This window comes from Cantharellus anzutake (assembly GCF_015039405.1).
Source record: "Cantharellus anzutake strain C23 chromosome Unknown EI90scaffold_35, whole genome shotgun sequence".
NCBI classification, from domain to species: Eukaryota; Fungi; Basidiomycota; class Agaricomycetes; order Cantharellales; family Hydnaceae; genus Cantharellus; species Cantharellus anzutake.
In genome coordinates this window covers 127,426-142,617 of record NW_024066985.1, presented here as the reverse complement: position 1 = coordinate 142,617, position 15,192 = coordinate 127,426, and the positions used below count along the sequence as shown (strand labels likewise).

At 48.4% G+C, this 15,192-nt stretch overlaps 7 protein-coding genes across 7 annotated transcripts; 3 read left to right on the top strand and 4 right to left on the bottom strand.

Annotated features, from left to right (window-relative positions):
- Positions 1–766: 766 nt before the first annotated feature.
- EI90DRAFT_3064492 (uncharacterized protein) lies at positions 767–3,385 on the bottom strand. Its single transcript, XM_039060807.1, has 8 exons — positions 3,311–3,385; positions 2,794–3,273; positions 2,740–2,758; positions 2,378–2,671; positions 1,800–2,317; positions 1,542–1,744; positions 1,409–1,484; positions 767–1,347 (listed from the first exon to the last, which is right to left on the bottom strand). The coding sequence occupies exons 2-8, from the start codon at positions 2,933–2,935 to the stop codon at positions 920–922; spliced, it is 1,680 nt and encodes a 559-aa protein (XP_038914298.1). The 5' UTR covers positions 2,936–3,273; positions 3,311–3,385; the 3' UTR covers positions 767–919.
- A 336-nt stretch (positions 3,386–3,721) lies between these two features.
- EI90DRAFT_3064489 (uncharacterized protein) lies at positions 3,722–3,989 on the top strand (the record flags this gene model as incomplete). Its single annotated transcript, XM_039060806.1, has 1 exon — positions 3,722–3,989. A coding segment is annotated over one exon (261 nt), but the record flags the coding sequence as incomplete, so codon positions are not given.
- Positions 3,990–4,352: 363 nt separating this feature from the next.
- On the bottom strand, positions 4,353–5,167 carry EI90DRAFT_3064486 (uncharacterized protein). Its single transcript, XM_039060805.1, has one exon. It carries the CDS (start codon positions 4,817–4,819, stop codon positions 4,460–4,462), a length of 360 nt encoding a protein of 119 aa, XP_038914296.1. The 5' UTR covers positions 4,820–5,167; the 3' UTR covers positions 4,353–4,459.
- Positions 5,168–5,581: 414 nt separating this feature from the next.
- Positions 5,582–6,383, bottom strand: EI90DRAFT_3064483 (uncharacterized protein). Its single transcript, XM_039060804.1, has 2 exons — positions 6,310–6,383; positions 5,582–6,250 (listed from the first exon to the last, which is right to left on the bottom strand). The coding sequence occupies exons 1-2, from the start codon at positions 6,345–6,347 to the stop codon at positions 5,629–5,631; spliced, it is 660 nt and encodes a 219-aa protein (XP_038914295.1). The 5' UTR covers positions 6,348–6,383; the 3' UTR covers positions 5,582–5,628.
- A 99-nt stretch (positions 6,384–6,482) lies between these two features.
- On the bottom strand, positions 6,483–7,221 carry EI90DRAFT_3064478 (uncharacterized protein; the record flags this gene model as incomplete). The annotated part of the gene is made up of 3 exons (XM_039060803.1): positions 7,087–7,221; positions 6,627–7,016; positions 6,483–6,567 (listed from the first exon to the last, which is right to left on the bottom strand). Coding segments are annotated over exons 1-3 (578 nt in total), but the record flags the coding sequence as incomplete, so codon positions are not given.
- Positions 7,222–9,471: 2,250 nt separating this feature from the next.
- On the top strand, positions 9,472–11,608 carry EI90DRAFT_1531878 (kinase-like domain-containing protein). Its single transcript, XM_039051874.1, has 7 exons — positions 9,472–9,531; positions 9,588–9,955; positions 10,012–10,197; positions 10,252–10,326; positions 10,376–10,573; positions 10,623–11,159; positions 11,215–11,608. The coding sequence occupies exons 2-7, from the start codon at positions 9,728–9,730 to the stop codon at positions 11,278–11,280; spliced, it is 1,290 nt and encodes a 429-aa protein (XP_038914293.1). The 5' UTR covers positions 9,472–9,531; positions 9,588–9,727; the 3' UTR covers positions 11,281–11,608.
- EI90DRAFT_1531866 (uncharacterized protein) lies at positions 11,364–12,396 on the top strand. The gene is made up of 3 exons (XM_039051873.1): positions 11,364–11,589; positions 11,651–12,062; positions 12,133–12,396. The coding sequence occupies exons 1-3, from the start codon at positions 11,447–11,449 to the stop codon at positions 12,181–12,183; spliced, it is 606 nt and encodes a 201-aa protein (XP_038914292.1). The 5' UTR covers positions 11,364–11,446; the 3' UTR covers positions 12,184–12,396.
- The last annotated feature ends 2,796 nt before the right edge of the window (positions 12,397–15,192 follow it).

Here is a 15,192-nt window from a genome sequence, read left to right as displayed (position 1 = left end):
TGCCCTCATTTCTTTCCCCTAAAACACGGATTACGCTGTATCTATTGCTTGGTCCCACCCTCAACGCACATCCCTTTGGCTCGGATGCTTCTCCATGCTGACGCTCAGGTACAGAATCCGACTGTGAACACATCATGGGCTATTTGGGACCTTCCCAGATGCACGCAACGCATGCCCGAATGCTGTAATGAGGCTCCTCGAGGACGTTGATTATCAGGCTTCTATATTCACGATCAAGTCTAACTCGCACCCAGCAACCCAACGAAGCGACACAACTCCCTATGGAAGCTGATTGCCTACGGAGCAGTTCAAAGTAAAAAAAAAACTTTGGACTTGACCAGAGGTCGATACGAGTGGCCCACTCATTCGAACTTGAGAGGATGTCCACGGCGTCAACTCCCGGGGCCAGGGTTATATGTGGTCTACATGTGTGTTTTGGAAGCATTTGTCTAGCAGTTTTTGCCCCCTGATCATCTAAGATATATCATTCCTTGCATATTCGATTACAGTCGCCCTTTACGCCATTATCAGGTTAATCTGCGAAGATGTACCTTGCCCATAGGGAAACTGAATACGAAATGGGATCCTTAGTGCTGTACGCAAGTGATATCCAACTGCATACAATGCAAACCCCAAACGTGTCACTTCTAGAGCCAGCTGTTGCAAGACATGAGAAACTAATGCATCATAAAGACGACAAGGACAACACTTTCAGGTGCTGTGGAGAACGGGTGGTCAATTTAATGTGACCCCGGCAGCCAATTGAGTCTGATAGGACGAGTGTAACCAAAGACACATACATACTAGTGTTTATGTCATGATAATGCGATTGGATACACATAGGGGCTTCGCGGTCTACTTCAGCTAGGGTTCGTCTCAGGTAGGGGTAACTGAATGGCCAGAATACCCGGCGAATAGTTCAACATGTCCCCGCTTCGTTTCGACCTCGGAGTCGTTCCCACAAGACCATCCCCATCACTAGCGGGCTAAACAAATCCACATATGGGCTGATTCCTATACCCACCTCATCAGCGGCGTTTGCCACCGCTGTACTCCACTGACTAGCCCTATCTAGATAATTCAAGCATTTCCTAAATCTGGCACCGTATTCCAAAGTTTCTCCTTCTTGAGGTTTCGTGGCTGGGTGGCCATAGTCAAATGAACGAGTGACATCGTAGGTGGACCCGCATATTCGATTGGCTAGCGCAAAATAGGAACGCGAAATCGGTAGTGAGGAGATGTTGGTATTGTTGGGGGAATCAGTGATGTGCTTATGTAGGGTCGTATTTAGCACAACGACGCTCTTAAACACGTTCGGCATCCCTTGAGCGAAAAAAGGATTCGTGCCTAAGGGAAAGCTCACCGTCAATACACAGTTATGTGGCCATTATGGAAGTGGGTATCGTACACATGGCGGAATCTCCGATGGCTACGAAATTGTTGGGGGTAGGTGCCGATAAATAGTCAAGGTAATACGAGGGACGCTTTAAAAAAAAGAAACTAAGGATATTGCCAAAACATTGGACCACCCGAATACACACCATTTTAGAAGAAAGGATTTGAATCTTGTCATCCACTTGACTTTCTCGGAGAAGGTCAAATAGGGCATAAACCCAAAGAGAAATCTCCTTCAGCGACGGATTGAGCTTGAATAATTTCTCATGCGTGTCACGAACAGCTAGGTCGAGCTGAGCAAGATTGCTGGGTGGCTTCACGTCGCCTAAAGCGACGTAACTGATAAGCACTAAAAATAGGAAAGTATGTTTATGTCAAGTACGAATATAGAAATACAGACACACATTCATTATCCAGAACCTTCTGGATGAAGATCCCTTCCTTTGGACCTCCGCTGCCGGCTTTATCAATACGAGGGGCTTGGGCGTATAACGTTCTCAGTCCGGCCCAATTTCCACAGTTGGGGTCATTCCGCGGTACTAGGCCAGCAATTCGGTGCTTCAACTTCTCGTCCTTCACGGGAACATAAAAGCACCTGTACATGGCGTCCGGAGCATAGGAACGGCGAGTATATGGGCCCCAGCGTTGCGCCACTGCAGCCTCTGTGGAACCAGCCTCTAAGCGATTGCTATTCGCCCGGGGAAGCAATTTGAATGCTATTGCACTTCCTCCACTGCAATCCGCAAAAAACACGCAGGGTATTGTGACAGTTTCAGCTGATCCCATCGAAGGCCTGTAGGACACGGCAGAGATAGCAGCCGAAGATGGCGTGGAAGCATGCAAACTGGTAACGGTTCCTTGTATAGCCTCCAAAGAATCCCCTGCGTAAGAGGCAGCAAGTTCGCGCAGGACCCTTTCCAGTCTAACATGGACGAAGATTATTAACTTCGGGAGACCCAAGATAATCAACTTGATCACTCACATGACCCTCTGATACTCAAACCCAGGGAGTGCTGCCGTGGGCCTGCGGTTCCAGGACGTACCCAATATCCCCCTTCGGAAGAAAGGGTGAACCTTACAGCCCATCTTTGCGGCCACCTCATCAAAATTTGAATAGAGTGCTCGACAGATGATAATCATCAGTGGCAACACGACATGGCAGTGACCACGCTGAGCAACACGCGTTGCGGTTCTCTCGATTCGGTAATCCGGCTCAATGATAACAATGCGTGCAAAGTAATCGGACAGAACACGAGCAGTTGCATATCCTGCAATGCTGGGGAATGATAAAGACACGACAAGGGACTGTAGCGAGGTAGGAACTTCTCTCAAAGTGGGACTTACCTTCCTCCAGCCACCACTGCTGTTCCCTGAAGCTTTTCCCATCGCGTTTGGGACGGAGAAGCCTGAGCTGAGGGATAACCATCGTCGTGTTGATGATGTAATTACGAAGCGCCGTCCATACAAGCACGGATACGATACAGAGAGAAAAAGCAAATAATAACATGCCTGTTCCACGCATGATGTGTGTCCGGCTCATGAGAAGATGGATCAAACTCGAATTTCTTCTAGTGAACTAGGGGTTCGCCGGAGGCGGTCTGTTTATGGTTATCCCCAGGAGACCGTACCAAAGATGTTCCAGGCGTTGCGCTATATGTTCCCCAGGTAATGAGGGGATACTCGAGTACCCGATGACCCACGTTTTATATCCAGGGTATCGTGCTATGCGTTTCCTTGGTTTCCTACTTTAGACAACCCATTCCATTCAGCATGATAGGAACACATATCATTTGCTTCTGCATCAGTGAAAGAAGCACGTGGAGACGAGTGTTTATGAGATCATGATATCAGAGTTGATTATGAGAGACGGGCAGTTGGATGTAGGAACTACCATTTCTCCCGTGAAAAATTAATGGAAGGGCACGGCATGGCATACCAAGGACCAGTTGATGGCAAGGCGACACGATACCGTCTAATGGGTTAGTCCATCGGGGGAAGTGACTTCAGGATGAAGGTGAGCAAAGCAGTGAAAAGGTTCGTTTTAGAGTTTGACCGCATGAACATTACAGCATCACTCATTCCCATATTCGACGGGCCTTTCAACTGGAGCGAAAAAAAAAAACCGAATCAGTCTTCTTTATCGACTTGTCAGAGGGCCTAACTGAGCAGGAGACTGAGCGCGGAAATCCGTCGCGGCGGAACTTTCCGGCAAATCGTCGATCATCTCTTCTTTTGTACGTGTGCCATGGTTCGATTTAAAGAATGGGTATTGCACTTCGCACGGACATTTACTCCCATTGACGAGTTCGCGCTGGCACAATTTCAAGTGTACTTCATGATCTTAGCCCTACTGTGTGTCTTCGTTCTTACCAACAGATTCCCGATGGAGGCTAAAATTAGGGTGCCGCGGTTCAACCGAACCGTGAACCAGAGTTCGGAACTTGGTTCTCTCAGTTGGGTATTGCGAACGGGTTTGAACCGAACCACCGAACCACGGTTCGGAACTGGTCCTCTAAGTTGGGGTTATTGCAAACGGGTTCGAACCGAACCGAACCGCAGAACCATCGAAGGATTAATTGCACCATGATCTTGCGTACACATTCATAAAGTGTTTTGTTCGCGGCTTCAGGGATCAGGGTAATCCTGGCAGCAAAGCCTACCAATGGGGACCTGAAAGCGGGTTCCATACGAACCAAAAATTACATCACTCGATTGGGACGGAACCGAAATGCGGTTTTCTGGTTCTCAAAAAATAGTCCCAGAGCCGAACCGAACCGGGGCCCTAGGCAGGATCCCAGCCTCTACTAAAGTAGACCGGACCCCCTAGCTAAAATAGATAACTGGGGAACGCCACCTGAAGCGGCAGATCTCGCTACTTTTACCTCGCATGCATGTTCACTCTCAACGTTACTATTGGCCGAGATGAAGCCCGAGATTCACTCTCGCTCTGTAAACCACCGCATACTCTGATAAGTTCAGGACTACGTAATTTACACTGCAGCTATGCAGCAAGCGGAATAGAACTGTATGGTCCATGATGTCATAAATCTCGTACGCCACGGATTTACGTTATGCAATGGCTCGTAAGACGGGTCCGATCAATAAAGCGGCGTAGCCCAAGATCGACATTGATACGAATGGAAGATTCGTGTCTATCCTCAACGAAGAAGAGCATGTATTGGAAGCCACGCTGTATGCAACAAAGAACGGTTATACGCATCCTCATTAATGCATCGGGTCTTCGTTCAAAGTCCGGGATATTCTTGGTGCTCAGATACGAATTGAGCGCATCGACCAGTTTTGCAGTAGTCTCCAATGACCAATCCCCCGCCACATAATTGTCAAAGCACTTCCCCCAGTGCGTCTCGTGCGGTACGCTTGCACGGAGATTGGAACAACCTCGATATGCATTGAAATGCATCATTCCCAAGCCGACTACTCATATTTTGACAATCTGGAATAAGCCAAACCAGTGAATGGGGATAAGATACTGACGCTCCACAGTGGAAGAACTGCCCGTGCGACGCGTGGCTAAGTATGTGAGCCGTTCCATCAGGTAGGTCACATTTAGAAGTAAAGCATCTGCGGCAAAACGAGTGTTCAATCACGGCTTGGGCGAGATCGGGCACTTTCATGATCTCCATGGGTGTGGTATCGGGGCCACCCAAAGTTGAAAACTGTTGGGAGAAGGTCTGCATCGTAATCTACTGAAAAGTGTTCGATAAGGGGAGATTTTGAGAACGTCAAGAGCAGTTCAGAATCTTGTCCTCGGCAATCTCCGGTATATTACATAAGCGACGAATGAGTAATCCGGTTAGACGCTCATAACCTGTTGTAAACGACTAGTGTTTTTGGGTCACGTCAACGTCCATACAAAGGAACAAACTAAGACGAAAAACTAGGCAAGGCAACTCCTGCGCACTTGGTAAAATCCTCCACATACATTCCGAGGTGCAGTCCCGACTCCCTTGTGAGGCTGATTTACAAGAACGACGAAGGTCTGAAACTCTAAACATTGACTTATGTAATACCAAATAGATTGAGACCTGCACGTCCGAAGCCATGTAGCTGAAGAAGATGGAGGCGTTTGGTTAAATGTGCCACCTAGGCACCACAGTATAGGCGTCCTCGCTCGGCCACCATGCATGCTAGCTTGAGCGGGAATGTACCAATGGGCCATAATTTGGTCGAGAATTACTTTATTAACCCTGCCCACATTCTTCGTTGTAATTATTACACCGATGTACCACGCGGAAAGGGACCAGCAAGCAACATCTTTGGAGACACCACATCTCTCGGCGCTCTACCTCTCGCGTTCATCGTCCCCGTTGGAGATAGAATCTCATCCCAGCCAGTTCCAGATTCATGTGTACCGGCATTCACTCCATTCGCACCATGAATGTTCTTTTTTGCTTGCCCGACCTCCAACGATCCCAATCCTTTCTCCAAGTCATCTTCTGGTCTATTCCTTAGGACCCTAATCCTGGGGCTCCATGCTCTTCGATCCCTCCCTTCGATCACTGCTCGGGAAGCTTCGCTTGCTTCTGTTGAGTCAGTGTAGCTTTTGAACGTCCGAATGGCCGTCGCGAAGTAGACTAAACCGAGGACGAATGTGAAAGTGACAAAGATGCGAGGACCGATCGCAGCAGTGGATGATATGGACGATGGAGGGTTGACAGTGCCTGAGGTCCACACGAATGCGAGAATGGAGATGATGAAGCTAACGAGAGACCAGCAAAGAAACACCGCTGGCATGGAGAGAAAGACCCAGACGTTCCAAATGATGGAAGCTGTTGTGCCTTCAGCTGCTTCCGCCCATTGGCTAGCGTTCCTCATAGAACGCATCGTCTGAAAACTAAGAGTCGAGGTGGGTTTTGAGACAGTTGCATGATTCCTCGAAGACGAGCAGCGCACCGAAGAATGAATATACATCCCAACATCAGGCTCCACATAGCGCTGATCAAGGAAACAAGTGCAGCCGTTCGTGTGATTGGTTCATCTGATGCATCAGTCTGAAATATTGTCAAAATTGCTCTATCCCATGTCATCGAATGAGGCGTATCCGGAGAACTGGGGTAAAGACTTACGAAAGCAGAAGAGCTGAAACTACGTTCAAAGTTTTATCCTCTTTCAATATAGAATCTACAAAGTCTTCCCAAGCTTCTTTAAAGCCTAGTATCCAGAGTCTCAAATGTTAAGGAATGCATACAGAAGGATAACTGATCACTCACGAATCAAGGCTGGTGGAACGTTGTTGGGATGCCAATTTCTTTCTTTAAGGAACGAAGACCCCCCCAACTCAACCATCCTCTTTAGCTCTGGCTTGCTTATCTCAGCGTATTCAAATACTCGGCGAACTCTTCCAAAGTAAACGGATGGTAGACGGAACAGCAGCAGCAGATAGAGTTGGCGGAAAAAACGATCAATATAGAAGGTGATTCTTTTTGTCAAACCATGGTGCTCGCAATCACGGTCGAACTGATAGGGGTCTACAGGTACGAACGCATCATCATGAGAGTGGGAACGGGAGATAGGCCAGAAGCGGCGGGGAGATACGCTGCGGGTAGGAGAACGTTCTTGATTCTGCCTTTGCGTGTTCACTGGGATGCTTGACGCAGGAGCTATAAAGAGGGGGCGAGGAAGTGAGCGTGAGCGTCGAGCGCGTTCGGGGGCTTAGAATCCATAACGCACTTGCAGTTGTCTGCGCAACTTCCGCGGGGCGAGTTGACTCGAAAGAAACTCGCTTAGGAGTGTTTGTTGGGGAAGAAGTTTTCTGCATTGGAGTTTCTGACATCGCTGACTGGACCCTTTTATGTGTGGGACCACTTCCAGCAGTTAGGAGTCCAAGCGCGTTTGGTCGTTGGATCGGTGAATTAGGGGGTGATTTGTCGTATACGTTAGTGGGCCCAGCAGTGAGATTGTTTTCGTTGTCTGCTGGTGACCCTGAGCCGTCTGTTCCCGAGAGGAGAATACGCGCAATTGATGTGAGTCGTTCGCGAGTGCGAAGCGTGCGTGAGCTGTCTATAGCATGAAATTATGAGCGCAACCATACATGAAATGTGAAATCACTAAAATGGTATTGAACCTGTGTCTGGCTGGTTCTCCGCAGAATCCTCAGAAATGGTAGGGAAGCTAGCTACACGCCGAGGCAGTCTAGGGGCGCCATGCTTGGGAGAACGCTGAGGGGATGACATAGCAATGGTACAAGATTTGAGCGCTGACGTTAAATCGTGCCCCAAACGCGCAGGGGCCAAAGGGGCAACCCCTAATGCTCCGGAGCAGTGGGACACCAGAGCCCAACCTCCTTGGCGGAACCAGATATTGTCAATATAAATTTGGGATGTCGAGGGCTCGATGCAAATATACAACAATAGAGGAAGTCTAAATTTTGCCTATCGCGGCAAGTATCTCACGTTGAGCGCTTTTGAAGTAAACTACGGCAAAGAACACAAATGGAGGAGTTATTGCATGATTTCAGAATCGGTCTCCAATGTCCGAATTTGATTATCGTATAACTGGTGGACGCCGCCTGTCGCGGCAAGTGCCCGCTTCTCTACCCACACTTGGCATCAAATATGAAGGGCAGAGGTGGAAATGGATGGGGAGCTGCGGAATGGTAAACATTGCAGTGTCATCTGTATTGAGAGAGACGGGTTGTGGGGACACAGCGGACGAACGGCGAGCTTCGCCGCAAATGGCACAAACGAAGGAGATCAAACGATTTGATGACAGCAGCAAATAGTAATTCTTCAGATTTGAACGACAACTGCTCTGGTCAACGAGAAGCATAGCTCTTTTTCAAGTAATAATAATTACCTGCATTGCCAGTATTAGAACGTTCACATTCCGTGGCGCGGAGAGGTAATACGGAGTGTATTGTAGCAGGTTGCAAACGTGAATGATCAGTGAGGTTGTACAGAGACAATAACTGACGTAAAATCCGTTCTCGAAAATGCGCATAACGAAACGAATGAAATATGCTCGATTGAGAGGTTGTTGCGCAGTGGGAGCGGTAGAGGTAATACAGCGGGAAAGCGCTGCAGTGGCGCTTCGAGTGGTCAGTGTTAATTAAATCACAGGGGCCATCAACGGCGATAATGGGCGAAGAGGTTATGACGTAGTTGGGATCGATTAAGCATCGCATGAGTAAGTAGGTGGTGAAAACGACAAAGAGCAATCGAATTTACACAATTTGTCGAGACCACGTAGCACAGCAAGGGTGTTGAGACTGAAGTTGTACAAAGTGCCATAGAATGTCCACGAGTGCATCATCTGTTAAGCATGAGCATTCGTCTGAGAAAGAGAGGTGCTGGTTGATTTCTTGTCTGCAGACGAGTATGAGGGAGCAAAAGAAGAGAAAAACAGAGAGAACATATCAGCTCTGCACGTAGTACTCCGACAGTCTGCACCCACAACACGACGCACCAGACATAGTCGTGTATTGTTGATCGTTAAAGTTTAGACAGGAACACCGGCCATAGAGAAGGGTCAGATGTGGGATTTGACGCTGCGGGTGGGCGTCAAAAAAGAGAAAGGTTGATGCGCTGGGAAGAAGCGGTTGGGGTCAACTGATGGGAGACATGCTTGTTGACATCGGGTTAGTGACGCAGAGGCGTAAGCGGGGAAGGGAAGGGACAATATCAATGCTCAAGGCACGTTTATGTATGTTACAGCCGAAAGCGGATAAAGGGATAAAGGACCCTGTCCATCGGAAGTATTCATTTGGAATTTTCAAATCATTTGAATAAGTTCCTGAGTTGGGGACACATGTCTCCACCCCTTCTGTCGCTGGGCGCTTAGCCCTTTCAAACATCAAGGGCATTCCATTTTTCAGAGCCTCATCAGGTTTGTGTCTTGAGCTCATGACCTCCATTGTGCACGGAGAACCAACCGAATTAGGCGTCGACGCGACTCGCTTCCCTGTTCATGGGTCTGGTCTAATAATATCCACTCTGGAACGTCCCACTTCTCCCTGCGGTGAGACACAAGCTGATCCAGTGCCCATCGTGAGGACACAACCTGCGTCGCCGCGCATCGATTCTTCCGGAGCGGTTTTCCACGAAGATGATGAAGCACTGCTTTCCACCTCATTACCGTCCTCTGCGCATCCGTCTTGGTATGACTCATGTAATGGGGGTACGTCGATGTGTCATGGTATCTCACTTTCCCTCCGAGTAACATCGAACCATCAGGGTTGCACAAGTTCCTTCAGGCTACCAAATCGTCACCCTCTGGGAAATCAACCTCTTCCAGTAAAGTGTATTATGGTCATGCAGCCGGGAGATTACATTCATCCCCCACCACTCCTTCTACGGCCAGCCTATCTTCAGGAATGGTCCTTGATATGGTGCCTCCGAACTTACCCAAGTTCCATACTACAGCAGAGGACCTCACCGAGAGAATCCAACCACGCCAAGCCATTGCTCTGGGTGGCTACTCCCATGTGTGGAGGGGTTTGTGGAGAAAATCTGAGGGCGAACTGGTCGACGTGGCCATTAAACGTTTGCATGCAATGGATGCCACCTGGACACCCGAAGAGCAGCAGAGGAAAGCGTTAAAGGCAAGTGTTTCGTTCAGTCGCCTGCGTTGCACTTATTTACGTCTCGGTTTGAGTAGCATTTGCTCCGCGAAATGAAGGTTTGGAGGTTCCTCGAGCATCCCAATGTGGCTCCATTTTATGGTTATATGTGGGAAGAGATAATAGTTGGCACCTTCACTGCCAGCATTGTCACCCTGTACTACAAAAATGGGCACGTGTACAACTACCTCAGGAACCAACGCCATGCGGATCGTATGCTACTGGTGAGCACTTCGAGGAAAATGTCGGAGCTCAATACTTATTTGGTGTGATCACAGTGTCATGGTGTCGCCAACGGTATCGCATACCTACATTCTCGACCTCATCCGGTAGTGCATGGGGACCTCAAAGCTGTAAATTACCGCTTATGCCACAAGTTGCTTTTGCTGATTCAATCTTCAGTATAACATTCTGGTGGATGATATTGGACATGCCATTATTTGCGACTTTGGCTTGTCACAGATGCTCGACAACTCTGCCAGCGGCTTCACGTCGTCTGTACTCGGAGGAACAACGAGGTATCTTGCGCCAGAACTCACACATGGCGAGGCTCGGACCGCTGCAAGTGATATGTACTCATTTGCCTGTGTTTGCATGGAGGTTCGTTATAATATCACTGCTCGATTTCTACTACTAATTCGCCGCTCAGATTTTGCACGAAGAGATACCATACAATGACATCAAGTACGACACTCCAGTGAACAGGGCGATCGACGAAGGCACTCTCCCCTATGATTTACTCCCGCTTGTGTATTCCGCCAATCCTGACTCAAACATGCCATCGTATCGAGAGCCAAAATCACCACTCCCAGCCAGCCTGATCGAGCTTTTTCACGCCTGCTGGGAAAGGGATCCTTATGACCGTCCGGGTATCGAATATGCGATCAACCGTCTACCCCCTGTTGCAGCCAAAGCAGACGATGCGGAACGGACTCATGGAGGTCTCGACGCTGACGGGAGCGACTTTGAGCATGCCCTCGCCCGGGCCACAACTCCAATCACAGGTGACGCATCCGTCTCAGATTGGCCTAGTTTGGAGGCGACACCCCGAGAGCATGGGCGAACGCTTCTGTTGGAATTGAATGAGCCTGAAAGAATAAGCAAGCCCATAACCAGGACAAATGAGTCGCCAGCACCAGGTCCTTCAAACCCAGGACCCGTGTACCTGGATGGTTCTGCCGCCCATGTATGTCCCCGGAGATAACACAATCCCCAGCAATTATTGACGGTGTCTCATGCAGCGTCCCTTGAACACATCCAAAATATCTGGGTTCTTCAAATCTGTCAAAGACAGGATCATCAAATGAGATTGTCATGGTCTACGACGCACAACTTGCGTGACGCCACCAGCCTGACCATTGTTTGTAAACGGGCCCTATTTGTGTGGAATAGCGCAATGTTGTTTTCTCCTACTTGTTGTGCCCACAATTAACAACGAATGGACGAGACAGCAATGCCGTCATTTTCCATTACATGTTGGAGCAGCCCCGTTCGTCACCTAAGTTTACTCAGGGGAGAATCAAGATTTATCATCTGAACAAACATGACCATTCCGAAAATTGGTTTGTGGGAAGTCGTGTATTGATATCCGGAGTGTTTGAGCTCCCCCCACCATGGTAGAAGCACTGTGTTCTTCACCGAGTGACAATCACAACGTTGACCAATCGAGGTCACTAGGCAAGCCGCACGCTACACGAATAATTACATTAGCGCACCGCTTCATTTGATTTATGATCGTTGTATACTAGAACCGCGCAAGCTTGATCAGAGTGTTAAACAATCAAGTAAGGAAAATCGACATTGTTTCAGCCGAAAACAGGGAAAGCGGTCGTGGAGCAGGTCCATCTCAAAATGGACACACGGTGGCAGGAGGCGGGTAGTTGTGCGTCACATAGTTATTGTCAGAGTTGGTGGCAACCCACGTCTGGTGGCGAAACTGATTACGCAATCGCCAATCAAACCCATGTCACTGACTGAGAGCGGCGAACACCACATTATCTCACTCCACTACTGGCACCCTGTTGGATCAGGGTTGTCTCGCGCTTTAGTATTTCTTTTCAGCTTGGATTTCAAGTGTTCGTTATGGATGGTAATTTCGCCGAAATTAAAGTTTGAATTCCTCGATGGCTCCAGCTTTTTCTATTCCTTCGCTGTTCTAGTTCGCTTCTCAATTCCCTTCACCCATATTATTCATCCGAGCATCAAACTAAATTCGGACTGAATGGCGTCCGAAACTGTTTGAAGAATCATTCTCGCATGCAACGCATCTAAAAATCCAGTTTCGCCATGGACAGTGGCACCCACCTTCGGCTCGGAGCGACTAATCCTTCCGGACAAGCTTCTAGTTCTCAGGACGCTAGCTATGAAGGGTTATGACTGGGGTATAACATGGCAGCATGTTTATTGGAATTGAATGGTAGATTGCACACATATCCAGCGCATCCAATTATGATGAGCGGGCTCTCGCGTTATCATTTAATTGGGGGAAAACATCAGCGATGTACAGATAGAATCACGGTTGAAATGCGTTCCCATTTGCGATTCACCACTCACCACGTACCTATACGGCCTAACGATTGCGCTCAACTTCGGTCGGAAGCACTTAAAAAATGCCCCTTTCGATGACGTTCCCCAGATGCGGTTTTGGTGGCATCCTCTCGACGCACATCACCTACCCATCACGTTGGCTAGCCATTCATACCGTGGCTCAACACAATTGCAAAGACGAAAGGCATACATATTCAGGTTTCGTCGCTATACTCCCATCCTTCGTCCCGCTTCCGTTCTTAGGTTGTACTATGCTGTCCACCTACATCTTATGGTCACACGTCCCCACATTGCGAGGGATCAGTCATATCAAGAAGCAAATTTGAAAGGAGGAAGAGATGTGCAATCGCAAGTAAACCGATGTAAATCCATGAATTACTGTTGTCACCTTCAGCGACTCGGATGTATGTGCATCCCATAAGCTGAGCACAATCCCCACAACACTTCAATCTTTATTCGAGAGGCTGTACGGTCTCACCCTTCACCCACAGTGTTGGCGCTACATCTTCCTGTACTCCGCACGACACCAGAGACCCATCGCCACCAACAACATCAGCAAACTAATGTTACATATATACGCTTCGGGGACTCCACAATTCTAAAAAGCGTTGCAGCGCAAAAGTCATCAAGCTCATAACCAAGAGAGTGACAAGCAATAAAGAGTGTGCTGGTAAATGCTAAACAACTTGGCTAATGTCCACAACAATTGGGGCCCGCAAATCTCCCTGGACCAGAAATCGAGTCCCATCCCTGCTTGATTGAGGGCGGACAAGTGCCAGGGGGTCATGTGGCACTCGGTGACCGTACCAGGCTTCCTGCAAATCAGTCGGTTGACACTCCGTTGGGAGCATAAGTTCAACTCTGCCATTAAGCCACAAAGATAAATGGGGGAATGATACACTGATTAGTGGGGTTCTCGTTGCGGCTGGAAAACGGTAAAGCTGAACCCTTTTTTCTGAGTCACTTGGCGAGAGGTCGTAAAATGGGCGCTTAATCCAGGACTCATCAGAGTCATGCCCCGCATCCGTGTTGGAATGGTGCGCACAAGCTGTGTCGCCTTCTACCAGGGGGAGGGTGGCTCGGGTGGGTGTAGGATCGGGAGGATTAATAATCCAATATTCGAGGTTTGTCACCCGATAACCCGCAATGCACTGGTATGATTCCGTTGACCAGGTAGCAGCGTGGGTCCCATCAAAAGCACCAACATAACGTGCTCCTGGAGAGAAACCAAGCGTCCGACGGTGAGGAATCATAATATCGAATCGAGAAAGGAAGGAGAAAGGAGAGGCCAGAGGTTGAATGGATGGGACCTCCGAAACAGATATGAGCGTCATGTTGTCGTACCAAGGGTTGTCGAGATTCCGTGGGACTCGCATGACAAATAATCCGTTATCTGAGACTGTGGTTCCAGCTGGATAGGAACCGGCGAGAAGAGTGCCAAGATTCACAGGGGGCACACCATCGCTGAGGATTGTTACATTCCCATCCTTATCCTCAGTGGCGAGTCGGTGGCTGCCGTGGACAAATTCGATCCAGACCGGGAGATTGGCTGGACTGCGCTGCAATCGGCAGATTGTGCGCTGGTGGTTGATATCGGCCACTTCGATAATTCCGCTGCCAAATCCAAGAGCAACATAGCAACCATCGAGGGAGAGTGCAGCACATGTCACGATCCCATTGCGAACATCGGGTTCATGGAGTTCATCTTCATAATTGATTACCTCACCTCCCCGTTCATTGAACACCTCTGGTAGTTCACTCAACTTTGCCTGCATGACCTCTTGGGCGCTGAGTAAATCCTCGTATAATGGAATTGTGCCACCAGAGAACTCGCCAAAAGCAGAGAAAATCCGGACAGGATCAGCAAGATGGCCATATTGTTTGTAAAGGGACGATGACGGCGAGGCGAAAGGCAGCTTCGATCGATAGAGATGCCATGGTTCATGTGTCGCAGTGTAAGCTACCTCCTCTAAACCTCTCAGGAGTTGAATTGAATGGTGATTCTATCAAGAATAACGTCAGAAAAACGCCGGATGAATAATTTATACTTACATTGAATTGAAGTAATTTGTCAGGAAATGAAGTGCCTCCAAACCATTGCAAGTGCATGAAAGTCAACAGGTGGTTTTGCGTGATGAAGGAATTAAACTCGTTCTGTAATTTGTTGGACTCTTGTGAAAAAAGTTGTGAAGGGTCCAAGTGCTCGAGCAAGTATTCAATAACATAGTGGAAGTGCCTGTGGTAATCGTCCTTTTTCACCATAAATTCCTTCCATATTCTTTCATCTCCTAAAGGGGGATTCGTAGGCATTCCGAATGTATCTTGCTCACAATAATTGTTGAAGAGTCGAAGGAGTGGCAACCCAAGGAAATACCCATTCACATCATCGATGAAGAATACTTTGTCCTTCTCGTCGCCAATTGGTTCCCCTGTGAGGAATTCTTTTACTGTTGCGTGATATAAGGCGACATCCTCTGCATCCCCTAAGGGGAGATTGACGATGGAGCTGATTGGTTCCAATGTCGCGCGAATCTCGTCTTCCCCAATCTCGAAAAGCTGTGACATAAAAGAGACGTTCATCGGATTGTGTGCCACAACAATCGCACCAACCACTAAGCGATACATCTTGGCTACATCTGGGTGAATACCAGATGAATCCATCATGTAGGCTT